General features: G+C 45.7%; 1 protein-coding gene across 2 annotated transcripts in view; it reads left to right on the top strand.

Moving 5' to 3' along the window:
- Window positions 1–5538: 5538 nt before the first annotated feature.
- LOC147226529 (roundabout homolog 2-like) overlaps window positions 5539–26605 on the top strand; it is a 70796-nt gene continuing 49729 nt past the window's right edge. For both annotated transcript variants that reach the window (XM_086160485.1, XM_086160484.1), the window contains exons 1-2: window positions 5539–5707; window positions 9255–9581. In XM_086160485.1, coding sequence (XP_086016611.1) covers window positions 5653–5707; window positions 9255–9581 — 382 coding nt within the window. In that variant the 5' untranslated portion in view covers window positions 5539–5652. The remainder of the gene's footprint in view (window positions 5708–9254; window positions 9582–26605) is intronic.

Genomic DNA, 26605 nt, shown 5'->3' with positions numbered 1-26605 from the left:
GGCACCGATCCACGGGTCCGTCAGGGTCGACGAGTCCCCGATGATCCCAAACCCTTCCGGGTCAGGTGCGCATTTGGGATATAATCTTTTTTTTCGGTCACTGGTTGGAAACATTCTAAGCCACTCTGAGGGCAGGGACCTTCTAGAGCCCTTCCAGAGAAGTTTTAGAACATCACCAGTGATCAATTAAATATCGGATAGCTATCACAGGGTCTGCTGTCAGTCACAGACTCACCTGTCAATCAGCAGGGTCAGCTGTCAATCAGCAGGGTCAGCTGTCAATCACAGGGTCAGCTGTCACTCACATGGAGGCATGTAACCTCCTATGGACGATGGAAGGGCTTCAATGAACCAACTGTTTTTGGACTGCGGTAGGAAGAACCTGTAGAGAACACAATGATAGAACCCAAGGAGGTATGGTGGAGAGCACATTGAGGACCCAGGCGGAGAACATGGAGACCCTATGCTGAGAGACCCCGGTCCATCAGGGGATGAGAAGCTGGAACTTCCTCATCTTGAGTAGATGAGAAGGTCGGCTCATCTCCACCTCAGCCCCCCCCAAAAAACATCTGATAACATCTGGGATGACTAGACACTAAAGAGAAGCTACACTCTGCTAGCATCTGTTTTTGCCGCCGTTCCAAAAACCAGACGTCAGCAGCAAAAGGAGGTTCTGGTATTCTTCTGTGGATCCTCAACCTGGAGGTCCAACCACTGATCACACCATGTGTCCAATTCTTATGTCACACGTATGGTCATTTCAAAGGTGGCTAATTTTGAGCTAATCGTTTTGCTTCGTTCAAGTAGCCGAGATGCTAGCTGGCCTGTTAGCGGAGGAAGGTTCTAGCGGTCTTCCAGACCGAATGGAGGCCCCGCCCCCTCGGAGGCTGCTCCCTGCTAACATAATTTTAATAAATATTGAATGCTACATTAGCGGAAATCGATGAAGTGCTGCGGAAGCGGGAAACACGGACGTCCGTGGCAGGGTGGGGACTCGACCTCGCCGTCCACGCCATCATGGGGAGGCCGCCATCTTGTTCTGGCTCTGCCAGGCGGAGAGCGGGGCGCGGAGAACCCGAGCGTGTCATCCGTAGCTTCCGGGTGAGTTAGCGGGCAGCGCAAAAACAAATTGGTTTTCAAAACATCTCCGCCCGCAACGGCGGGTCACCGACAACACCGGCGACCCTCTGCTTCCAGAACCAGCGTGTGTGTTTGTGTGTGTGTGTGTGTGTGTTCTCAAATGAAAACCTTCAGAGCTCCTCCTTCCGTCTGGAGATCATGGAGGAGTCTATGCTCGCCATCCTCGTGTCCTCAAACGAGCACTTCCTGGTTCCAGTTTGACTTCATCAAAACGGCGTTTGTTTCCAAAGCCTCAGGAGGCAGATGATCCTCATGTCCTCAGGCGAGGACTTCCTGATCGGTCCTGTGAGGTCGCCCAATCAAACAGCAGAACTTAATAAATAAGGTACTATTGTTTTTTTTTTTTTTTAAAGAGTGAAAGTTCATTGTTTTGGTTGATCTTTGCTTCTCACATCGCCGCCGGTGGCTGTGATTCCACGGAAGCGCCACTAGATAGCAGCAGAAGGGTCCGCCGGTGTGGGAGTTCAGCAAGATGAGGACCAGAAGGTCCTCATGTGGAGATGTTTGACCCACACTGCCATACACCAACGGCTCCCAGCAACCCTGGAGCACCTTCTATAATCTGCAATCCGAAATTTGAAGTTAGTGTTCCGTCATCTGTGATCTAAAATTTGAAATCCGTAATCCATGTAAAGCTCAAATTTGTAATCTGTAAATCAGAAACAGTGAGTCGAGATTTTTAATCTGTCATTTGAAATTCGTCCTTTGTAATCTGCAACCTGAGACTGAAATGTTTTTTTTACGGTACGATCCATAATCTGTAATCTGTAACGTAAAATTTGTAATCTGTAATCAGAAAAAGAGATCCGATATTTGCAATCTGTGATCTGTAATCATAGACAGTGATCTGAAAGGTTTTCATGCACAATCCATAATCTGTAATCCAAAATGTGATTGAAAATTTGTAATCTGTAATCAGAAATAGTGAGCAGAGATTTACAACCTGTCATCCTTTATCTAAAATCTAAAATTTTAAAATTTGTAATCTGTAATCAATAATCTGAAATTTGAAATCTGTGAGCTGTACTCAGAGACTGTGAATGGAACTTTGTAATGCACAATCGTAATCTGTAATTTGTAATCTAAAATTTGTAATCTATAATCAGAGCCAGTGAGCTGACATTTGTAATCTGTAATCTAAATTTTGTAACCTGTAATCTGTTGGGTTCTAAGTGAAGCCAACCTGACCGTCCCAATCACCGGGCGAATTTCAGTGTTTACCGAAGCCACGGGACAGGTGTGTGTGTGTGTGAGAGCCAGTGACTGACACACACACACACACACACACACACACACACACACACACACATACACACACACACACACACCATCTGTTACCTCCCGGACTGAGCAGGTAATGGCGCGGACGGAACCCGGCGACCTTGACGCCGTCCCGTTGGCGTGATCAACGGCGAGCCGGAGATTGATGGCAGCCCCCCCTCCCCCCCCCCCCCCGGCCGCCTTCTCGTTTTTTTCTTTTTTTTCTTTTCGGGATCCGAGGTTGCTGTGGAAACGTGTCTTCACTGGATGCCAACCTTGGGTTCTTATCAGGTTCCACATCCGGCGGCGCCCTTATCGCCTCGGGTTCCTGTTGCGCGTCAGATTCAGGCGGATTCTCTGGTGCCACGGCAACGGGACGACGGGTTCCATGTTCCGCCCATTCAGGAAATCAGAACCACAATCATTAATTTTTCTTTATAAAATGTAGGATTATCTCGAGAGTCTGCTAGTGAGGCCCCAAAGGTGCGGCGGAGAGGCCGAGCTTTAGCATCTGTGTCGATGATTACGCTAACAGCCTGAAGAGGTAATAGAGGTGTTATAAATGTGTAATAACACAGGTATTAACGCTTTATAATTCAAGGATTTTTTTTTTTTTACCCTGCCTCAGAACCAGAGCTAATACCAGCGCTTGCATTTTGGCTGTTGCCGGAGTGATTTATTCCCCACGACCGAGTGTGTCACGGCCATTAGCGGCGTTAGCACCAAGGTTTCACACTCACGTCCTTAAGGTTCACCTTGATGCTACCAGGCTAACAGTTTCCTGCAAAACCCATTCATTATGTGCTCCTCGCCGCCGCTGACTTCCTCTCGTCCAATCACGACGAGCGTTTTTTTTCCCGCTCAAACCGTCGTTTTTGTCCCCCCCCCCTAAATAAATGAAAACAAGCGTTGCCCTCCAGCGCTAAGGGCTATCGAGACTGAAGTAGGAGGCCAGCGTTGGTGGTGGGGAGGAAGGGGGGGGTGGTTGCCATAACAACCACCCAGCGGTGGTGGTGTCCCGCTGACGGATGAGATCCATCTAGTTTGAGCTAATGGTTTTCTCTTTTAAGCCCCGCCCCCCTCGCCGCCCCACTCCACCAATCACCCGATCCGGCTGGGTTTCGATCCGCCGCTAAGAACCAGTTACATTTGGGGTCGATGGCCCGCGATGCCGCATGGAGAACCTTATCGATCGGGATTGATCGGGATTGACGAGCCGGCCGGTGAAGCACCTGAGGCCGGTTGGGGGCGGGGCCAGAGTGATTTGCATATATATATAAAATATATTTTAAAAAAAATCTTGATTGAGCTCTTTGTTTATTGTTTTCAGCGCCCCCCCCCCCCCCCCAAGGTCACATGACCAAACTATCCAACTTCCTGTCAGCGGCGGGAGGTAAAGAGGCTATTTGAACGTTTTGTCAGGTAACGATCAGGAAAGGCGCTGCAGCGGGAAGAGATCAATACAAGGTCGGGAGATTTAGAACCCAAAACAAAAATGTTACTAGAAAATAAATGGATTGAAATGAATTAACATAAAATAAATAAAAATGAGTAGGTTGATTAACAATACATAGGGAGAAATTACATAAAATTTAGGTTAATAATTTAAAAAGCAGTCTGAAAAGTCATAAATGATGTAAACAGGGTTGAAATTGAATCATAAAACATCATCATATTAATCATAATTATACTGACAATATTTTGAAATGGAATACAATGTACTGTTATAAAAATATAATAAAATACAAGAAAACTATTTAAAAATAATGAAAAATGAAATATAATTCTGATGACAATTTAATGAAATAAAATATTCCTGTACTAAAACGAAATAAACATCTACTACAATAAAAGACAAGTATTGTAACATAAACCAAAACAGTATGAGGTGTTATGAATATGATTTCAATGACAATGCTACTGATTAAATTAAAATCAACTGTTAAAAAATATCAAAAAAATATCATAAAGCGAAAAGGTAATTAAAAATTATTTGAAAAAATATACATGTACCAAATTAAAATTGAATATGTATGTTACTGCAAGACTTTTTTATAGAAAATAAAGTAAAGATAGAAGAAAATAACACTACAGCAGCAACGATCAAAATACAATATAAGTATTATTACAATAAAGCTAACTATTCTAAATGTGTAGTAAAATAAATGAATAAAATGAAATAAAATGTTAAGATTTTAATTGAATAAATCATCCTGAACTTTATAAAATGAAATGACATTATAAAACTGATCATCAAATGAAATAGATTTGAATAAAATTAACATACAAAATAATAAAATTAAAAGATATGATTAAAATAATAAAATATGATATAGCTATTTCAAAATAAAATACGACAAAAAATAAAAAGAACAATTGAATGAAATTTAATATAAAAAATGTAAAATATTAATTAATTAAAATATCATAAAGATATACCGACATAAAATGTATCACAAAAATACATTATAATAAAAAGTAAAATATCAATAAAACAACGGGGCATGTAAATATTAAATTCCATACGGTTAATTGCAATGACTTTTAAAATATACAATAAAATGTGATTCAGCGATTACAAAATAAATATTATAAAAACTGAAAAAATTATATTGAATTAAATGAGCAATATATATACCAAAAATAAAATATATCACAAAGGGACGACATAAAAAAAAGGCAAATAAAAAAAAATCAAATGATATTTAAATATCAACTACCAATTAAAATAAATACTATCTAATTATTGCAAAAAAATTATAGAATAAATTAAAACCCCCTCCGCCCCCTCCCCGGGCAGCAGGGCGTAGAGGAGGGGCTGCACCGCCTCCTCCTCCTCCTCCGCCGCCGCCGCCGCCGCACCGGGCACGCAGCTCTCCATCCCGCAACTTGTCCCGCACGGCGATGGACGCACTTCCCCGGTGAACCGGGACCCGGCGGAGCGGAGCGAGAAGAAGAAGAAGAAAGAGAAAAGAAGAAGCGGAAGAAGAGGAAGGAGAAGAAGAAGAAGAAGAAGAAGAAGAAGAAGAAGAAAAAGAAGGGGAAGGAGACGCGGTTTGCGTGCGGGGGTGGGATGAGGTGATGCCTCCGCACAAAACCGCACGGCGCGGCGGCGGATCCCGCACGGCGTGAGAGGACCAGATCCATTGATTGATAGATTGATTGATTGCTCACCCCCCCTCCCCACTGAAGGAGGGATTGATGGACGGATAGAGAGAGAGGGGGAGGACGGAGGGGGGTCAATATGCCAGCATGGATCCGCTACAATATTTACTCCTCTGTGGACTTTTCTTCTGTGGAACCCACGGTGAGTCCTCCACTCCACCCCACTCCACCCCAACGCTTGTGACAACGTGAATTACCACGCATGAGGCGTCACGTCACGTGGTTCCAGAGTGAATGTGAAGAAGCAATATCTGCAGAGGCTTTCATGGGTTTATGTAGCCAGAAGGTGTCCATCCATCCATCCATCCATCCATCCATCCATCCATCCATCCATGACCCCTCCCCTCCTCCAGCCCGGGTTGTGAACTTTCCAGATCCTCCATCCGCTCCGTGCTGGTGTTGCCCCTCTGAGGAGGAACTTCTCCCCTGACAGGGTGAACCCGGTGTCTTCTGGACGCCTTCATCACTCTGTACCCTGAGTTCTGATTCAGGATCAATGAATGTGACGGTTGGAACCCGAAGGAGATCCCATGATGTTCTGAGGAACCCGGCGCAGGTTCTGAAGGTTGGAGGTCCATACCAGACACACCTCCACCTTCACACCTCCAGCAGAACTATTATAGCTATGGATGGATGAATGGATGTGTGGAAAGATGGATGGATGGATGGATGGATGGATGGATGGATGGATGGATCGATGGATCGATCGATCGATAGCTCTATTGATCGAATGGTGGGTGCATGGATGGGTGTAGCAATGGATGGATGGATCTAGGGTTGGATGACTGGATGGATGGATGGATGGATGGATGGATCAAAGGGTGGGTGCATGGATCGATGTAGCAATGGATGGATGGATGTAGGGTTGCATGGATGGATGGATGGATGGATGATGGATGGATGGATGGATCGATAGCTCCATTGATCGAATGGTGGGTACATAGATGGGTGTAGCAATGGATGGATGGATCTAAGATTGTATGACAGGATGGATGGATGGATGGATGGATGGATGGATGGATGGATGGATGGATGGCTGCGTGGATGAAACTGTTTTTTTCTTTGGTTTTTTATGTGATGATCATTGTGAAGTCCCTCCAGAATCTTCCAGGGTTCTCCATGTCCTCCTGCCTTGCTCCTCTCCAGGTTCTCCACCCTCCAAAGTCCAACACCCACAAGTCCATGAATTGCCCACAGGTGTGAAAGCGGTGCTGATTGACAGCAGACTCACTCATTTAAGCCCCGCCCTTCTATTCTCAAACCAGCCGCTATAGGCTCTGCCCGCCTAACCGCCATGAAGCCCACCATACCCAAACCTGAACCTCCATCAACCTGGAGCCGGTGGTCGGGCACCACCCTCTGTTTAATTACAGGGGAGGGATAGAGGGAGGGGTAACAGATCCACTGGAGGGGCAACGGATTGACAGGAAGCCCCAGGACCTCCTTGATGTTACATGACAGGCGCAGGAGCAGCCGCTGAGCCAGCACGCCGCTCGCCATTTAAATAATCTCATTTAAATTCCTGTTGTCTGTCAGCGCACCAGGCCGAGCAGAATGGGGGAGGCCGGGGAGAGATTACCGCAATAATCCGACAATTATGAAAGACCGGAGGGGTCGGACGTTAAACGACCGCACGCTATCGTACGCACCTGAGTGCAAACATGGCCGACAAACGGTGAGCCGTCGTCGCACTTTCCACCATTGTTGTAGTCCGGTCGGGCCTTTCCTCCGGCCCCTCCCCCCGTTACTGTCGTCTTCCTGTTTTGCCACGGCTTCTTGTGTCCCGCCTCCTGTTTCTGATTGGCTGTTGGCTACGTGATGGACAGGTTTGATTGACAGCTCTTGATGTCGGGGCCTGACTAGCCACGCCCACTGTTCCAGAATAGACACACCCCTTGCCTGCAACAAGCCACGCCCACTGCTTCTAATTGGCCACTTGCAACAATCCAATCAGGAAATGATTGGAAAATTCAAATTTTAAAAAAAAAAAAAAAAAGAAAAACTATTGATCCAGCGAGGGAAAATCAATGACAATAATCAATATGTGTGTGGATGTGTAACAGTTGCGTATGTTTTTTTATTTATTTATCTTATCCTGCGGTCAGAGGGGGCGGAGTCAAGCCCAGCTATGTCTGAACTGGAGGCGGGGCTTTACCTGGACTTGGACAATCTGTCAATCACACCCAACCATTCAGTCTTCAGTGAACCTGCTGACTGTGGGACTAAGGCGGAGAACATGGAGAACCCAGTGGATGTGAAGTCCACAAACGTTCTTTCAACAACACTCCCCACCCTACGGGAGGGCGAAAGCCGTCACCCTGAACGCGGCTGTCAGGGACGTCGCCCGGCGGGCGGCGCTCATGTCTCGGATTCCACCTGAACGCACCGCCAGCCCTCATCTGATCGGAGAAGTGAAATTAAACTGTCGCTGGGAGCGGGTAATTATCGGTAATCGCTATCGGTTCTGGTGTAATCTCACCACCTCCCCCCCTCCCGACCGCTGTGGTCCACCCCCCTACCCCCCAACTCCCCTGCCGCCCCCCCATCTTGAGACAAACATCTCCAATAACGGCGACGCTTGATGGAAGCTGTTAACAACTGAGCTAATGAGATGTAATGACTCCTGCGTGACAGAGTAAATATTACAGCTTGGGCGCGTGCACGGCGAGCAGCCGCCGCTGTCGACCTCACGCATATTAACCCCCCCATGTGGAGGACTGTTCCAGAATGGTGTTCTGTTTTGGTATGGGGTCAAAAAAAACAAAAACAAAAAAATAACATGCTTCTTCTTCGCTAATTTTTCACAAAGCTAGACAGGAAGGAGGCGGGAATCAAACGCCTCCGCGTGGACACCTCGCCGGCGCCAAGGGCCCCGGGGGTCAGAAACCCGTTTATCGTACAGGTCCTTGATTCCTAGTAACCCTTTATTACAGCAGGATGTGAGGAATTGGGCGTTTCAATGGATATCAGTCGCAAAGTCGTAACTGTCTGAGCGAGTGGGAAGAAGAGGAGGATCCTCCCCGTCAATCTAGAGTTCTTGTGAATTTCCAGGTTGTCGTAGTAGCAGTTCCCCATATATTTTTAAGCGCCATTTTCTTTTTTATTTACTTGCTTTTTTAAACATTTGATCCAATTATTTCTAGACAATTTTTTCTTTTTTTTTGAGGTTGGAGCTTCCAGGCAGAAAGTCTGGAGGAAGACCAGAGATGAGGTTTAGGGATGGAGGAGAAGAAGACAGGAAGCTGGTTTGATGGAGGCAGCTGATTGGCTGCGGGTTAGATGGAGGCATCTGATTGGCTGTGGGTTAGATGGAGTCAAATAATTGACTGTGGATTAAATGGTAAATCATCTGTAGGTGTAAAAAAGTGTGTTTGTTGGAGCCTTACTTGAATAAATAATATCACAGAGTTGTTCACACTTGTTTTATTGCTAACAACAAAGGATCATTAATTAAACAGCACAAATTATTCATCTTTGTCCGGTTCAGACAAGGTTCACCGTGCAATTACCTGGAGAATACCACCGCAAAATGCCTCACACTACTATGCAATTTATTCATCCCGTAACCGGGAGGTGAACTCTCTCCCGTTCTGGCTCCACGTCATCTCTTGCTCCTCATCTTCACTGAATGGTTCATTTAGCACTGAGGCTAATGGCGTCCCCCCCTTTCACCTCCCCCTCCCCCACAGGGTCTCGTCTCCGGCAGGAGGACTCCCCGCCCCGTATCGTGGAGCACCCCTCCGACCTCATCGTGTCCAAGGGCGAACCGGCGACGCTCAACTGCAAGGCGGAGGGCCGCCCGGCGCCCACGGTGGAGTGGTACAAGGACGGAGAGCACGTGGAGACGGATCGCGACAACCCCCGCTCGCACCGCATGCTGCTGCCCAGCGGCTCGCTCTTCTTCCTGCGCATCGTCCACGGGAGGCGGAGCAAACCCGACGACGGCAGCTACGTGTGCGTGGCTCGCAACTACCTGGGCGAAGCCGTCAGCAGGAACGCGTCGCTGGAGGTTGCACGTAAGTCTTACTTTTCCGTTTAGCGCCTTAAAGCATCACATGAGTTCTTGCAGAAAGGGCAAGCGAGTGTCGCAAATCCACGTGAAAAGACAGAACCTGGTTGTCCAGTTCTACCTTTCCACGTCGAGCCCTATTTCAGATGATACACGAGCGAGCAGCGGCGAGGAAAAACACCACTCAATGTGGGCGCCCTTCTGCCTCGACCGGTCGGGGACGCACACAGATCTTCTATTTCTTCGAAAACCAGTAGTGCTAATATTTACACGCTAATAGCTGAAATGCTACAATAGCTTTAATAGCTAAAACAGAAATAACAATGGCTGTTAGTCAAGCCGCACCCCAGGAGCAGATGTGAGGTTACCGTCATACGCTGATGACGCGGCCCGAGTGCAGGAAGGATAGGAACGAGAGGTGTGCATCATGGGGTATCCTTCGGCGAGAGTAAGCCAATGGCAGCAGGTCCTGGAAAAGCGGATTGCATTAATAAAATAAAACAACTTTGCATTTTTAGATTGTACTTTTTACTGTATATACAGGGATATCCTGCTGTTGCTGACTACTCCCACGTAGTCCTGCGCCTGTTTATATTTAGCTTCCGTGCATGACAGGAGAGGCGCGAATCGGGTGATGTCATGTTACGATTACATGCGCCGACGGTGTGTTTAAGGTGTGTTGGAAAAAGTGGAGTTTGTCTCAAATTAAGCGTGACATTTAATGTTGTGGTGCCAAAGGATCCCCCCTCTCCTGTTCCCCCCTGCATAAGAAGTCATCTGTCATAATACGAGTGGCATCACCTAGTCACTCAACCTGCAACCCTGTGCGAGTGTGTGCGTGTGTATGTGCATGCACACTGCACGTGCACGCATGTGTGTGAATATGTTTTCAGCCAGTTAGTGAGACCTGTTTAGATGACCTGTTTGAGCAGAGTATGGGCAGAACTGTGAATAGCTTCAGGGAGGGAAAGAAGTGTGTGTTCATGTGTGTGTGTGTGTGTGTGTGTGTGTGTGTGTGTGTGTGTGTGTGTGTGTGCATGGGGGGGGTTAACCCGGCTAACTCCCCTCCACTGTTTGGATTTGGAAAAGATGCATCCTGCTCCCAGCCAGTTCTCTGCCTGTGTGGGAGAGGCGCTCAGGGCTATCCACATTTCCATTATGTGCTAAACTGAGCTGATTCCTTGCCATGAACAAGATGCACACACGCTTGGACGGACACACACACACACACACACACACACACACACGCACACACACACTGTCTCCTCTGCTCCATGTTTTTTTTTCTTTTTCGCACTCTTGGTGAAACGTGGACGCCGCACACAAGTCGCAACCTCGGGATTCCTGGCAATCGGCGCGTTCATGCTTGAGTTCGACCACCCCCCGCCGTCCGAAGCCGCGGTGATGTGTTTCCAAGGGACCCGCCGACCCGAGCTTTATCGGCCCCGGTCTGACATACATGGATATAAACCCTGATACCAACACACACACACACACACACACACACCTTATTATTTCTGTTGTGATGTAAAATAAGATAAGATAAGATAAAAACCCCTGAGGGAAGATTTGTTTGTTATAACAGCAGCGGCGTCCAACATTGCTGGAAAAAGACAGCACAAATACAGACTGGTAGCACAAAATAACAAAAACATACATGTAGAATTATGAATCTGTGTTTTGGAGTCGGATTTGCAATAAATGCATCTCTACAGGGGGAAAGAGGAAATAATGCTCAGGTGGATGGGGAAGATAATAATAACCGTTTGCACTTGATACAAAGAGGGAATACGGTTCTCATAGCAAATAGCAATTTTGTCATCTGGGTGATGTTTTTAAACTGGGTTTAATTAAGTTTTCAATCCCATGACGAGTTTTAATACTAAGGTCTGGATCATCCCAATTGCAGTTGTTGCATTTGCAGTTTCCTATTCCTGCCAGAAGGGGGCGATAGCGAACATGAAGGCTAGTTGTCACCCGCCATAGAGTAACCGGAGAAGAAGTCGATAATAACGATTCAGGTGTAATTTGTGGTGAAAATATCTTTTTATTCAAAACCCGGGTTGTTTTTCTTTACACAAAAGTGGCGGTAAATGTCACGTCTCTGGCTAGAATGTTGTGAAATTAAACAATGTGCGCATACTGGACAGGAACAGGAAGAGAGAGCGGGGCTAATGGCTAGCAGGTTATTGCTAGCTGGCAGCTCATGCATGGCTAACCGGCCGCTAGCAAACCGATATGCTGCTCATGATGGCGGTTCAGATGGCAAAGAGGGACTATATTCGAGCTCCCGGGCTTATCAGGAGGGACTGGCGCCGTCCTGGAGACCCCACCTGGAGCCTTCGTTACCGACTGGCCGAGAGAGGGACCCCACTAGCGGCGAGAACGTCCAGCAGCACACCGTGAAGGTACTTTTCTGAACTTGGACTTTAGCTAATATTTGCTGCGTCACTCGGTACGTTTAGCGCCTGACTTCAGCTAACGTGGGTTTTTGCACTCTTGATTCACAAAGTTTAAACGAACATTTATGTTTTAGTTCTTTGTATAACAATATTTATGGTGTAGACTCGTGTACTACAGACCCATTATAACGAAAGTAATGTAATTCCTAACTAAATGCCAATGCTATTCATCAGTATCAAGTTACAAAGGGGCCTGTTGGGAGTTGTGAATAAATATATCATCGTAAAACTCAAATTCAGACAAATTGTCACCCACAAACCAAACAGAAGTTCAGAAGTTCAGCTGAGAGTGTGTTTTAAACTTAAGAAACAAGATGGCTTAAATGTTTTTGTGTATTATCGTGGTGGAAAATTATCTAAGCTGGTCAGATGTGCAGGTGCAGTCTCATCCATGGAACCAGAGAAACTTCCTCGTCCAATTTCCGCTTTAGCATTTTTATAATCCTTTTTATATTTTGAACGATATTTCGTGTCCAGTCAGTCTCTCCCGGAGTGATGTTACTATTATTGTTAATTTTGTTATTATTTTCTAAGTACATCAATAACTTGTAGTTCTATAGTTTGACCACCAGGGGCTGTTGGCTTCCCCACCCGGCTCTTCCGGCCTCAGGGTTTTATTTACTAGAGCGACAAAGTGAAACTATCAAGGCTAAATCTCTACAAAATGGTGAAATCTCGGCATACAAGGGACTAAATTATCCCACTGAGGAGTTGTTATTGTTAATAAGAGCTGCGAGAGCCGGCACAAATATCATTAATACAGACGCAACAGTCTTAGAGCCAGCGGGGAATCTTTCCAAACAATAACATGGGAAAAAAAGGAGCAGAAACAACAGCTGTGTTTTTCTGATATTTAATTACCAAAGTCGCTTGTGTTCCTTTGTAATTATCGTACATCTGAAAAGCAAAGGATCGCCGTGGTGTGTTGAACGAACAGCTGGGGTTCTAGAGGGTAATGTTGATTGGTGGCGTCAGCCCCGATGTCTGATGAGTGGGTTACGACACCGGCGTTGGCCCTGATCGGTTCCATCTGTATTCACGGGTGGATATAAGCCGCGCTGGATCTGATGGCTTCGCCAAGATGGACTGGTTCGCCTCAGCTTTGTAGCTGTCTTGGGATCTGTTTTCTTTCTTTTTTTTTTTTTATTTCTACCCTGTTCATGGGGAAATCATGAAATAGTAGGGGAAAACAGAGATAAGAGGTCTAAACCTAATGGAGACTCAGTTGAGACATTATCTGAGATCTATGGGTCTTCTGGGCGACCGACTCTCTCTTTGTCTCACTGTCTCTACCACATTTTATTTCTATTGTCTGCTTTTACTGCCCCCCTCCCGATTCCCTCCGAACAGCAACTCTATAATGGAAATGTATGCCCTTTAATGTGTGCGCTCGCTCGTGCGTCTGTTTGGATAGACCTTAATGCGCTCGATGCAAATTGCTTTTATACGGCGAGTCCGTCCATCGTCGTGTTTGATATTCGTGTTTGCATCCTTGCCTGTACCAGCCCCTGTAGTTTTCGCACGTACTAGCGTTGTGTGAGACGCTAGTCGAGTAATGCACGCAAAGGACACTGGAGAAGCAAATGAGAGCGGCGACGCCATGGCCGCTCCGCCGATTCGCTCGGCTGAATGGAGGCCGGCGACACGAACGCCACCACGGCTGTCAGAGTCGTTGTGTGAGGATTTTCCGCTCCTCCTTAAAATACTATAAAGCTCATTGGTGTTAGGTTGCTGGAAAACGGTTCATGTCTCAGAGATCATTATTATTTCTTCTTTATTGCCTTGAATTCAAATGCAGGGACTGTTGTTATTACGTTGTTTTAGAATATATATGACCAGCCTTAATGTTCCCCCGGACGCCAGCGCTTGAGTACCTGCTCGAAAGGCTCTCTTAGCGCATGGTGTCTTTGCTTTGGCGGCATAATGACTTTGTAAGCTTTGCGGTTTAGCGGCTATAAATCCAAACAGCCCCCGCTGCATCATTGCTCCCATCGTATATTTTTCAGCGCTTTAGCGGCTCCGTTCAAATATTTGGCTCGCTCTGTCTGCGCCGCGCCGTCTTCGCCCATGCAGATGGTGTCAGTGGGTCAGTGCATCTGCAGGTTATCTTTCATCAAGTTAATAAATAATAATAATAATAAAAAAACGACAGAGTGGGCAAGGCAGCCCCCTCCCCCTCCTGTCTGTAATTTTTGAATGCGGTGGCTACAGGGATGCATAATCACATGATTTCTTTGGGGGGTTGCGGGGATCCTTGCAGAAATGCTGAGCCCAGCTCAAAGGGCTCCGTTTGCTTAGTCCGCACACATCCTTAAATCTTCTAATGGGCTCCAGCATTGTACCTCAGCCAGCGGCTCAGAAAATGTAGCTAAATAGAGGGGCGGGCCCCTCGGGTGCATTTGTGCCGCACCGGCTCAATTTTGGTGGTTCGTCATGCATTTTATGAGCTTTTCCTCTGACAGACATGCGGAGGGGGACGTGATTCTGCCGGCGCCAGGCGGAACACTTCAGCTGGCCGCCGTTGAAAGGTGTCAGCTGATAATGCGAGTGGAATCGAACCCGGACCCCTCGCAGTTCCCTCACGTCCTCTGTCCATGACCCTAAAATATACCAAATGAAAGCAACGTGTAAACCCTAATTCAAATCAAAATGGAAAAATTCCTGTCAGCTGCAGGTCGCATTAACGAAGGGACCTTTTAATAGCTGGTTGTCATGGTAACACCGCCATCAAATTCAGGGGCCGATTGTTTTTTTCTTTTTTTTTTTTTTTTTTTCCCATTTTGTGTCCCGGCCAGTGATTCAGAAAATGAAGCTGAACACAGGCTCGGGCCCCGGGGAGCCTCTGTGTTGGATTGTTACCCATTCTGGTTCTGGTTCTGTCAGCGTTAGTCTGGATGGAATCCGGAAGGACGTTCTTCAGCCCGAGTGAAGCAGGAGTCCTTCATCTCCAACAGCTTGAAATAGCAAATTAGACCAAAAAAAATACTAAAATGCTCTGTTCCTCTCATGTTCGACCGATGCAAACGAACCAAAGCAAAAACAATAGCCCCAAATTAAATGTTCGGTCGGACGTGTCAGAGTTCCCGTCGGTTGAGTCACTTTATGTCGCTGTTGTCACGGTGACTGTGTTATCCAGCTCTAATGCGAGCGCAGCGAACCCCACGTCAGAACAAATCTTGCAGGTGGCGTCGTCACATTTCCATAACTAAACATGAAACCCGATCAATGCGCCTCATCCGACACCTGAGCAGAATTTATCTGTTTCTGAATATGTTCAGGTGCGAGGTGGGATTCATCTCAGGATCAAAAGATGGAGAGGAATAATGATATGTAAAGTATAAGTCATAACGATGAGCTACAGCATCCTGATTAAATCAGTGCCAGATTTGTTGTCTGAGATTTTATCTTGAAAGCAAACAATTTGATTAATTATTTTCTAAAAATAAAAAATAATAAAACACTAGGTGAACGGCTGGAATGTCGATAAGCCCCTAGCCCACCCTACGAGGTAGCTGAGATGAGTAGATAATTAATGAATTCTAAGAATATGACCAGTACTTTGCTGGTACAACAGCAAAATTTCAATGCCAGTTGCCTTTCCGTAGCTGAAGATTGCATGAACTTGCATACAGCCTCTTGTCCACTCCATTCCCTGCAGACTCGATTCAGCTGCCCGATGGCGTTGCGTGAAGGTTGTGGCTCCTTCCGCCGTGGAACGTCTCCTTCCAGGATGTATCGATCACTTCAACCCGCATATGAAACCACGTTTGACTCTGACTGGAAATGAGGAAAGTCGAAAAAGGCTTGTGGTGCTTCTGGAAAATACCCCCCCCCCGACTCCGCCGTCCTTGCCTCTATTTCCCGAACGGTCTTATTTGTTGCATATTTGACACCGGCGATAAAAATCATCCATTTCTCTGGGAAACGAGGCCGCGTCTATTTGTTATTACAAGGCCTCCCAATATTTTCCGCCCGACGGAACCAGACTCTCGGTGTGTGTTGATGCCGCTGCAGAATGAGTGTTTTTACACACTTTCTCTTAAGCTGCCATCACCTGCTGACAGGGCTCTGGGCCGGGTTCTCGCCCACGACAAGCAATTGGTCGGACCTGCGGGCCACCGGCAGGCTGGCACTAATCATCATCGGGGGAGGAAGCTGATGGAATTAGAACAACCCCCTCGAACTGCCATGAGAAGGGGGAGGAAGAGACCGGAGAGTTCATTAGGAACAAACTCTCAATGAGGCCGTCGCCGCAGATTACAGCTTTGTCCCGTTCAGCGTTTAAACTGTCCATCAAAGTTTAAAACAGGGGGAATTTTCAGCTAATATATATGTTTATTTCTATTTTTGCCAAATTGGTACTATATGTTCCTACTTGCCAGTGAATTATCCCAACCGACAAGACTTAAAGTAAGTCCCCTTGTTTAAGCTAGAAAATTATTTTAACAAGATGCATTTTTACTACAATATCTAACATTTTTAGATTGTAGTTTGACCCTTTTCGGTCCAATTCATTACTCCCCATGAAATAGCCAAAACCTACGCTAAGAATTTTGATCATGTTCTTGAAAAGATGTTCTTTTCGTTTATCCTGGTAATTTTGGCAGCATGTGTTGAACCCTCCCCCCCCCAGTCAGCCTTCCCTCAGAGCCGGCCGGCACCGCAGACCGCGTGGTAAACAACATTAGCCTAATTGGCATCATTTGAGAGTCGACGCCTCGCCACACACTCCGGGGTGTGAAACCGCATTCCCTCACAAAAAGAGGAGAGGGAAAAAAAAAAGAAATAAAAATAAAGCCTGGTATTTCTGCCCACCTCCCATGTTTTTGCTCCTGGCTGCGGTGCAGTGCGGGTAGTGGATTAGAAAGCCTCGGCGCATTTTGTCGGCGCTTCCAATATATATATCCTGGCCAGGGCTTTCTGAGTAGGGATTTTCTTTTCTTTTCTTTTTTTTCCCTGCTGCTGCAATAACTGAAAAATGAGGCTGCGGTCGGCCGTCGCGAAGCACCTGTCTGCCGCCAACGGTCGGATTCGCGAAGTGTTGCACGACCACTTAAGGTTCTGAAGCTCTTCTGTCGGGAATTGTTCTCTGGTGTTCTGGGAAGTGCCGACTTGCCATTAATCGTGCTTTTCACCGGTGCCTGGTGACAACACCCGAAGTTAAGTGGCTGCCAGCTTTCCCTGTGCGTGCGTGTGCGGGCGTGTGTGTTCCAAGGCGGATTGTCATTGACCACGTCGCACCATCTGTTGTCGGTCTGACAGGCCTCTGGTTTCCTCATCCCTCGGTTTTAACTCGCATGCGCCCCCATCTCGGATGGTGAGGTTCGCGAGCCCAGATGATCAGACCTGATCTTCTTGGCTGCTGAGGAGTTGAATTTATCCAGGGATTGACCTGGCAGCTGGATCCGAAACCTCTCTGCGCTCCATGCATGAACTGAAAGGTATATAAGGAAATTTATCATGAGTGTGTTCGCAAAGCGTGGGTGTGAAGTATGATTTTTGTCCCCCCGCACACACAGAATGTCATCATTTGCAAATACAGTGGAACCTTGACCAGTGAGTGCACTGAATTTGGAGCTTTCCGAGATCCGAGTTGTCACTCAGTGGATATTTTTGCTTTGTGATCAGAACTCAGATCTGAGTGAGAAGTGGGTGGGATGAGCCTTTTGACATCAACACGGCCGGCGCTGTCCGTGAAGTGGTGTTGAAAGACAGTGGGGAAAACCGCCTTCTGCTTGTTAGCCCAGAGAAGTGAGGCTTGCGTGTCACGGAATCGTCCGTGATGAGATGGAAAAGTTGTTGGTGAGATACAGTGACTGAGAGCATCGTTTGTGAGAAGGCGGGAGACATTAAAAGGGGATTTTGTTCGGCGGACGGCGGGAACGTGGACGGACGAGCCGTCAGAAGATTCACTCAAAGCCGGTTGGGGACGGGTTGATTGTTTTAACAAGAGGAGCTGCTTCACTGTGCTGAGCCTCCATGTTCTCCAGGTTCCCCGTCTTCCTCCCTCTGTCCAAAAACAATTGGTAGGTCCACAGAACACTCTACGACAGAGTGAACGATGGAGGTGTATTTCAGTGATTGGCAGGTGACCGTCCTAGGTTAAACCCCGCCCCTTGGCCTGATGGCAGCTGTGACTAATGAACAAATGAGTAATGTGTGTGGATCAGGGCATGGTCGACCTCCACGTCCCGCTTGTTCCACAGCTCTAGTCAGGACGAAGAAAACATTTCATTTTATCCGAAGCGCTCATCCTTACCAGCCGAACGCGTCCCTCTCGGAGCTGATTCACGGGATTGTGTTGTCACGGTAACACGATTTTGGACGAGCGCTTCGTTAAGAAGCAGTCAGTGCGTCATTACTTTATATTGAAGAAAGTTCCCCTTCCTTATCGACCAAATGTGACTCCGAACTGCTGCTTCAGGACCTTTTTCTTTTATGTACTCAATACCCCGCCTCGCGGATCGACCCGGCCGCTCTATCCTGTATCCTCCGTCCGCCTGCCTCACCAGCAGCCCCATCAAAGAACGCAGATCCCCCCCACAACCTCCTCCTTCACATTCCAGGAGCAACACGAGGTTCTGTCTGAGCAGCATCAGCTGCACCTACTACTCAGGGAAGCAGCTGTTTGCACCAATTGTGCCGCCACTGTTGTCCGTGTGTGTGTGTGTGTGTGTGTGTGTGTGAAGGGGGGGGGTCATTGTTGTCGGCAAGTGTTGTTGAAATATCTGGATGTTTTGTGTTAAAGAATTGTAATACTCCATTTGTACTGTGGGAATGAATAGTAGTCCTTCACATTTACATACAGCCTTCAAGTGTACTTCTACATGTACAACTTGTATATACCGCTGTATATTGAAACACATCCGCTGACAAGACGAAGCCTTGTCTTTTCACATTTGGGATGGGACTGCTGGTGTTTTTTTTTGGCCAAAAGTAAACGTTTGGTCTCCCGATGTCGGTTCAGTCTGGAGAAATTGCCGTAAAAGGGGGTCATAAGTACAGGGCAGGAAATTGGCCAAAAGGGTAAAAAAAGAATGATTTTTGCCATCCTCATCAGTGTCCCGTAGAGTCTGTCAAATTTTACATATGAAATGATTAAAAAGAAAACGATTATAGGAGCGTTCCATTTCCTCCAATAGTAAATCTTCACCGTGTAACTACATCATGCTACGATCTGGCTATTTTTCAATCTCTTTAATGCAAGTTAGAGACCAGACGCTCTCCAATATGTGCTGTGCGTCCGACCTCGCCATGACTTATCCGACTCTTCGGCTTCATATTTCAGATTCACAAAAGGTTGTGTATGGACGGACTTTCAGGTGGCATCTTCATTTCAGAAAGACGTTAACAAATTGGTCACGTTTTTGCACGACTAAAATTTTGAAGAAATGTCACACAGCAGTAGCCCCAACTCACTGTCGGAGCTTTTGGGTGTACCAAGAACCTTCTTGGGAGCAAGTCTGTTTGTGCATTCAAACAGCGTTGGAACTAGGAACCATGGACTCTAGTTGAGAGAACCTTTCCAGCCCCTACTCTAAAGGTATCATTAGCCTAATTGTATCTAAAGATACTTTTTGTGGACCCCGGAGCTCCATTTTGAAACATTTATAGAATAGAGGCATAGTTAGCTCACAGCGGCTGTCTTCACATGGCCAAGTAGTGCAGGGAGAAAATATAACACTTCAACCCATATGAGAGTCCATGGTTATTCCTCCCACAATGCATTTGGCTCTCCACGTCGTCCATGTCGTCGTCTTCTTCCTCTTTGGTGTTTGTTTACAAGTGTGGTGTTTAAGGTACCATGTTGCAGATGCTATCCCCACTGTGGGAGTTCCTAGATCGAAATTCAAACTGTTCTGTCCAAAAGAGGCTATTGAAGACCTTAGTCTGAGGACCTAATGAGCTGGACTTGGATTATTAGTTGACCAATTAATCTGATGATACTTCTCGCCTGAGTCGACGCATGAATAGTCAAAGAAACGCTGCAGATTCACAGCAAATAGACTAAAAGTTCATTGATTTTGGAAGCAATGTTGTTTGGTTTTCAGCATCTTGCGCAGAACCTTTTCCAAGGCTGTCAAAAACGCAGATCTCCGGACCCGTATAATGTTTCTCGTGTTTCACGTTTTGCTTTGTGTGTCCCGGCAACGTTTTCTGTAAAATCAGTTGTCGCTCGGGGTCGTCGGCAGCCTTTTCTCCGTCCCTGTAGCCGACAGTGCAGCGGGGAAGGTCGGAACCCTGAGCTTTTATCGCCGAACAGCCGAGGAAGGGGGAGAAAAGGGAAAAAAAAAAAGAACCCTCCAGAGCCCCGGAGTGCTTGTCTGCTAAGAGGTGAACTTTCTGCGGCTCAGGGCACTTAGAACCCAATTCAACATGAATGGAAGTCCCACAGAACCCTCGAGGAAAGCGTCTGAAATCATGAGAAAAATGCCCCGCTCAGTGAAGAACCCCCCCCCCCCCTCCAAGATCTGATTTATTCAGTCTTTATGTAATCAGGCAGCCGCATTAAGATTAGAACGTCTTTTCCAGGGGACGCCTCAGAACAAGACCACTCCGGTAACACGAGGCGAAAACCGTGACGGAAAAGTCTCAACCGCACAATTAAAAGCTTCAGGAGCCGTTTGAAAAAACATCCCATAATAAGGTTTAAAATGTCCGCCGGGGATGCAACACTTGTGCGCGCCAGGAAGTTGTTTATTCTGAGAGGCGAGTAAAACCGATCTAAACAACATTGGCACGCCGTGAAGGAGATCTCAGGTTATGACATTTCCTTCGCTATTGGACTGTTCTTGTAAAAAATCACCGGTTAACTGGTCGTCATAGAGATTCTAACAGAAATCATTATTAACGAAGTCTTCATTATTCCTTGTAAATATAAGATGCGTTACAAATTTGGGAGTATTCATGGAATGTGGGACAATTTCGTGTTTGAAAGAAAATCATCCCCTGAATTTGGTTTCCCTCTTAAGTTTATTATTACGCGAATCAGAGGAATGTCCATTCTGTTTGTGGTGTGCACTTTTATTGTGTTCTGTCTGCTGTGCTGTGATTTCAAAATTAATCTGGAGGTTTGTGTGTGTGTGTTTGTGTGTGTGTGTGTGTGTGTGTCTGTGTGTGTGTGTGTCTGTGTCTGTGTGTGTGTGCGCTTGTGCGTGTATTGTTTGTGCTGCAATATATCAACATCAATTAAAAGAAAAAAAATAAGTGATATTTATTCAGAATAATGTTGTTAATGTCTTATGTAAACACTGGTGGGCTGAGGATAGAGCCCTGCGGAACCTTCTTACTCTTACTTTTAGCGTTAGCTAAAAGCTAACGCTGGAAATTTCCAGTTCACCAGCAGTCTTAGCAGTCAGTGTGAGTGGCGTGTTAACAACAGTCTCACCCTGCCGGAGGCTGACGTTTTGACGTTTACTTTCCTTTTGTGCTACTTTTTTTGTCCTTGCTCTCACCATTGTTTTGATTACTTGAGCTTTATTTTCATTTTCTCCGGCTTGACATTTCAGCGAGATCTTTTGTTACTTGTTTGCGAAGCAAAACACTTGCACTGTTTTCTCTCCATTGAAGCTGATCTTGTGCTGTGGGGGGGGGGGGGGGGGGGGGGAGTTGCAATTCATGCATGTTTTCTGGCCTAAGACAGAGCGGCGAGGGGCTAGCATCTGGTGCTAACTGGACCATGCTGCCTCCTTGGAGGTTCGGTAAGGTAGCTAAGGGCTAGCATCTGGTGTTCACTGAGCCGTGCAAACACCTTTAAGAGCTCTGGTGCACTTCCTTACAGTTGGTTGGAAGGAACATATGTTTGGTGTGAAGAGGCAGACGTGACGGATTTAGTGTGCGCTAACTTCCTGTTCATGGACCATTGTGCACATTGCATTTACTCTTCTCTTTCTTCTTCTTCTTATTATTATTATTATCTTTGATGTTTCACGCTTAAATCTCAGCATCCATTGATGTTCTGCTTAAACAGCAACACACACTGTCTGAAAGAGCCCTTCAGATTGTTGTCACTTGGCAATGGCGCCTCTCGCACGTCCTTGAACCCTCCTCTCACCTCTGGGTCATGTTTCATTTTGCTCTGCACGAGTATCCGCCGTCAGAGCAAAGATGAGTCTGTGCGGAGATGAGACACGCAAATAGATATTTCACCTGCCGTCAAAAGTTTTTTTTTCATCCGGCGTTGGTTGTCGGCATATTCTCTGCAGGCGACGTCGGATTTCATGACTGCAGATGAAGAAGGGGAAGCGGGAACCCTGCTGCTGGACGTGACCGCCTCTGTCCTAAAACCAGGAAAAACAACGTGTTTGTGAGCAAAGCTGATGGTCGTACTTTTTTATTTCCCAACGTAAAGCGGCGGTTACATTTTGAAGGGAAGCGGTTGTCTGTGGGAACACAGGCGAGCTGACGCCTGTCTTTCTTTATTTTGACTCCTCAAATGTTTCCTCACTTTCATCCAATTTGGGTTTATTTTGCGATCAAAGTGGATTGACAAACGAACGAATAGCTCTGCGCCTGGAGACTCGCGTCCTCAGCATTTCCCTGATTTATGCTGTTTTTTTTCAAGTCCTTCTTTTAATTGTTCTTTGGTCATTTGTTCTTTTATAAGCATTTATCTCCCGCTGGTTGTCAGGTGCTCCTTCCAGTTTGCCATCATGGTTTTCCCGCGGCCGAGAAAACAACCGGGGGGAGTTTTCTTTGGATTGTGACCAAGTTCCTGACAAGAACACTGAATTAATAAAGACAGTGTCATACCAGGATGTGCAGTGCCTCATAGCCAGAAGGTCCCTGGTTGGATTCCAACATGGGGTCTGTCTGTGTGGAGGCTCAATGTACTCCCCGTCTGCGTGTGAATGCAAGGGTGAATGCTTCTTCTTCTTGTCCTTTGGGCCGCTCCCTTCAGGGCTCCCTGAACCCTATCCTCTGTATCCTCTTATCTCACTCCAACTAACTTCATGTCCTCTGTCTCTTCATCCATAAATCCTCTCTCTGGCCTTCCTCTAGACCTCCAGCTGCAGCATCCGTCTACAGATACGGAGTCACAGATTCACCGTTCCTCCTCTGCAGATGACCCACCCGTCTCAGTCTGGCCTCTCTGACCTCATCTCCAAAACAGCGTTATGAATGGTTATGAGGCCCTGTGATTGACGGGTGGCCGGTGCAGATTGAACCCGGCTTCTTGCCCAAGCCCAGCTGGGATAGGCTGCAGGACCCCGGCGACCCCCTAGTGCAGGACAAGCGGTGAAGATGAATAAATGAATGAGTGAGTTTCATGAGTTCTCTTTGGCAAGAGGTTTGCAAGGGTTCCTGGTCCCCTCTGACCTTGGTTTGACACAGAGCCCAAGATGGTTCCACCTCTGGAGAGATTTCTGACAGCCTCTGAACTGTTGAGCGTTCAAAACGAACCAGTCACGTAATCATTTATGAGTTGAGAGTCCAGCACAGGACAATTTCTCTCTCTCCCACGCTTCTTTTGAACTGTACCTCGCCCGACCAGCTGTCAATCACACAGTCAGCTCTTGTGATTCATTATTCAATTCAAATGATAGGAAAAACAGCATTAAGATGTTTACAGGAATAGAAAAAAACTGTCATGCTGTTTTTTTCCTCAAGGAATTCAGAGTAAAATTAAAAAGTGTCGCTCTTAACCTGGCTTGCTGGGGGTCCCCCTGTCACTTCTGTCAGTGGGACCAGTCAACCAACAATGCAAGAAAGCACGATTAACTCACAAAATAAAATGGAAAAAAAATGAGCCTGGACAGAAAATAAAATCCTGGAGTTGTGCCCGCTCCAAATCCTTCGTTTCATGGGCGTCTCACTTTTTGGGTAATTAATATTTGGCACTTTCTCATACCCGCGTCTGTGAAATAAAAGGGCTTTAAAAGTTGAAACTCCCAGGAAAATATAAATAACGAAATAAATAAATAAGTGACTTTTCCAGAACCGGGGGGGTCCAACGGCATTTGATGGCTTTTTATCTGCCGCTGCCAGTTTCCCCATCAAAACCACCTCCATAGGGGCTTTTTAGCACATAAACGCACTCTATTGTTTTATATCCCACTGATTTTCTGTCTTTGAAGGCTGCTGGTGATAAAAATAAGATGTCCTGATGGATCAGGCGCGGCTGAGCTGCTTGTTGGCATAATCTAATATTTGTGTTAAATCCCCACTGGGATGTTTGTCCTAGCTCCCATTTATTTATTCATTTTATCCAACGTTATTGCAACCTCTAAAATTTAAAAAAAAAAAAAAAAACATCTGCTGATAGAAGACTACTTTGTTTTTATGAAACCAGCCTTCAATCAGACCGCCGCTGGAAGTCTTTCAAAATAAGAGCCAGAGGAACGATAGTCTGGCAGGGCACCAGACGTTTCCCGCTCCCTTCTTTCTCACACCAAATCATCAAATTAGCTTCTGTTTAATAGTTTTCAGCGTTTGGCGCCGATGAGTCCGATGCTTTTGACAGATCTACAGGAAGCCGTCGTGTTTGGCAGCGTCAGCCGGCCGCTTATTGATTATCTATAGATCTTCTGCAGCTCACTGGGTCGGGGACGATGGGTTGAGAGGGGCGGGGTTTAAACCGGCAATCAAGTGCAGTCGTACCTTGACTGGCGACCGAGCTCATAAATCAATGTGACTTGTTTTTGGACAGCGGACGGTGAACCTGGAGAATGAGGTGGGCGCCGCTCATTAAGATAGTCATACCTTGAACTAGTAACTCATTATGCTCGTATATCAAATGAAATTCCCCCCCGTTGAAATGAATTGAAACACTTCAAATAGACTCCAGACCCCTGGCTTGGTTATGTGTTTGAATAAGAAAAATTGACTGTATAAATTATGCATAAGGTATGAAAATGTGGTAAACAATATGGGGGAATGCAAAGAATAATAGTTTAGTCTAACTAGTCACAGTCGGGTGAAAAGATGATACGTTTGACGGTGTGAAGACTGAAATGGACAAATATATCTAATATATGTAATATTTTTTTGTTTAAGGTCAATAAGTGATACCATAATGATATATTTGCAACATGATGGTTATTTTTTACAGTTGCACCATTAGTTTTTTTTACAATTGCACCATGATGTTTTTTTTTTTACAATTGCAGCATGATGGTTTTTTTTTACACCAGCAGTCTGATGTTTTTTTTTTTTTGCAATAGCATCATGATGTTTTTTTTTTTTTTTTTTTACAATAGCACCATGATTTCTTCTTTTACAATAGCAGCATAGTTTTTTTTTACAACAGCACTGTGATTTTCTTTTTCTTTTTTATGAAAGCACCCAAATGTTTTTTTTTAAATAGTTGCATGATCTATTCATCCATTTATTTATTTATTCATTTAATTATTTATCTATTTATTTATTTGTTCATTCATTCATTCATTCATTTATTTTCACAGTAGCAGCATGGTGTTTTTTTCCTGTGGTCCTCTAAGTTAGTGTATTTTTACAATAGCAACAAAATGTTTTTGTTTTTCTTTTTAAGTAGTTGTATAATGTTTTTTGATTTTTTTCACAGTATTAGAATGATGTTTTTTTCCTCCTGTGGTCCTCCAAGTTAGTCTTTAGCTCTCAAACAACGAGCTGGCTTTACATCCTCCCCTCTTCCCCCGCCTCCCCGTTGGCCTGAGTGCACGAGAAGATGTATTGATAGAGCATGAAAGAATAAATCCAATCAAACAATATTCCTTATCCTGTTCACTTAAACAATGCAGTTATCGCTGTGTGAGTGTGCACTGCAGTTTGCCAAAGATCATATCAGCGAATCTTTTCACTCGGACAGATCGTATCCTGATTTGTGTTGACTAAAGTAGAATATTATGTCGGCGTAAATAGTACATTATCGCCTGTAATTTAATGCAGCTGCGTCCTGACGCTGCCGACTGCAAATATCCGGCTAATACATCTCGTTGTAAACGAGCTGGCAGCGGCCGAAGCTTTTCCATTAACAGATCCAGAGTGAGGCCCCGTCACTTAACGTGTCCGTGACATATTGCTGCCGCCACCGTTGACGCGAGCGGCGCCGGAGGCTCCCGTGCGGTGATCCCCTTGGCTTCTGCTGGGCTTGGTGCCGCCGTCCAAGAGCAGTCAGCAGCTTCACTTAAGACTCTTAAATTGTCCGTAGGTGTGAATGACAGAGTGAATGGGTTGGATGATGGACACCTGAGTTAAAGCACTCCGCAGTGATACCTAGGACGCCTATAAATGTGAAATATTGCCCGCACAGAGTGGTAATATTGCGAAGTTAATGCCGTGACTTAATGAGAATCAATTCCTTCGTCGGGAAGTTATTAAAAAAAAAAATCGTAAAAGTTTCATTTTACTACTTTTAACTTTTGCTTTGTAATCCATTTAAAAAATCATATCTAATGGATTTATTTCCACATTCATGTAATATTACGGCCTCAATTTTTTCTTTTTTTTATATTTCCTATTTTCCAAGTGCTAACACACAAATAGTGCAAAAATTAATTTTAACTCAAAGAGGGCAGAACCTCCTCTAAATTCTTCAAAACTATGAACACATTTTCCACTTAACTCTCATTCTGCAACTCAGAATGGCCAT

The sequence above is a fragment of the Fistularia commersonii genome, chromosome 15 (genome assembly GCF_037954325.1).
Source record: "Fistularia commersonii isolate RoL2024-O1a breed Wild chromosome 15, RoL_Fcom_v1.0, whole genome shotgun sequence".
Taxonomy (NCBI): domain Eukaryota; kingdom Metazoa; phylum Chordata; class Actinopteri; order Syngnathiformes; family Fistulariidae; genus Fistularia; species Fistularia commersonii.
This window is presented reverse-complemented; position numbering and strand designations above follow the sequence as displayed.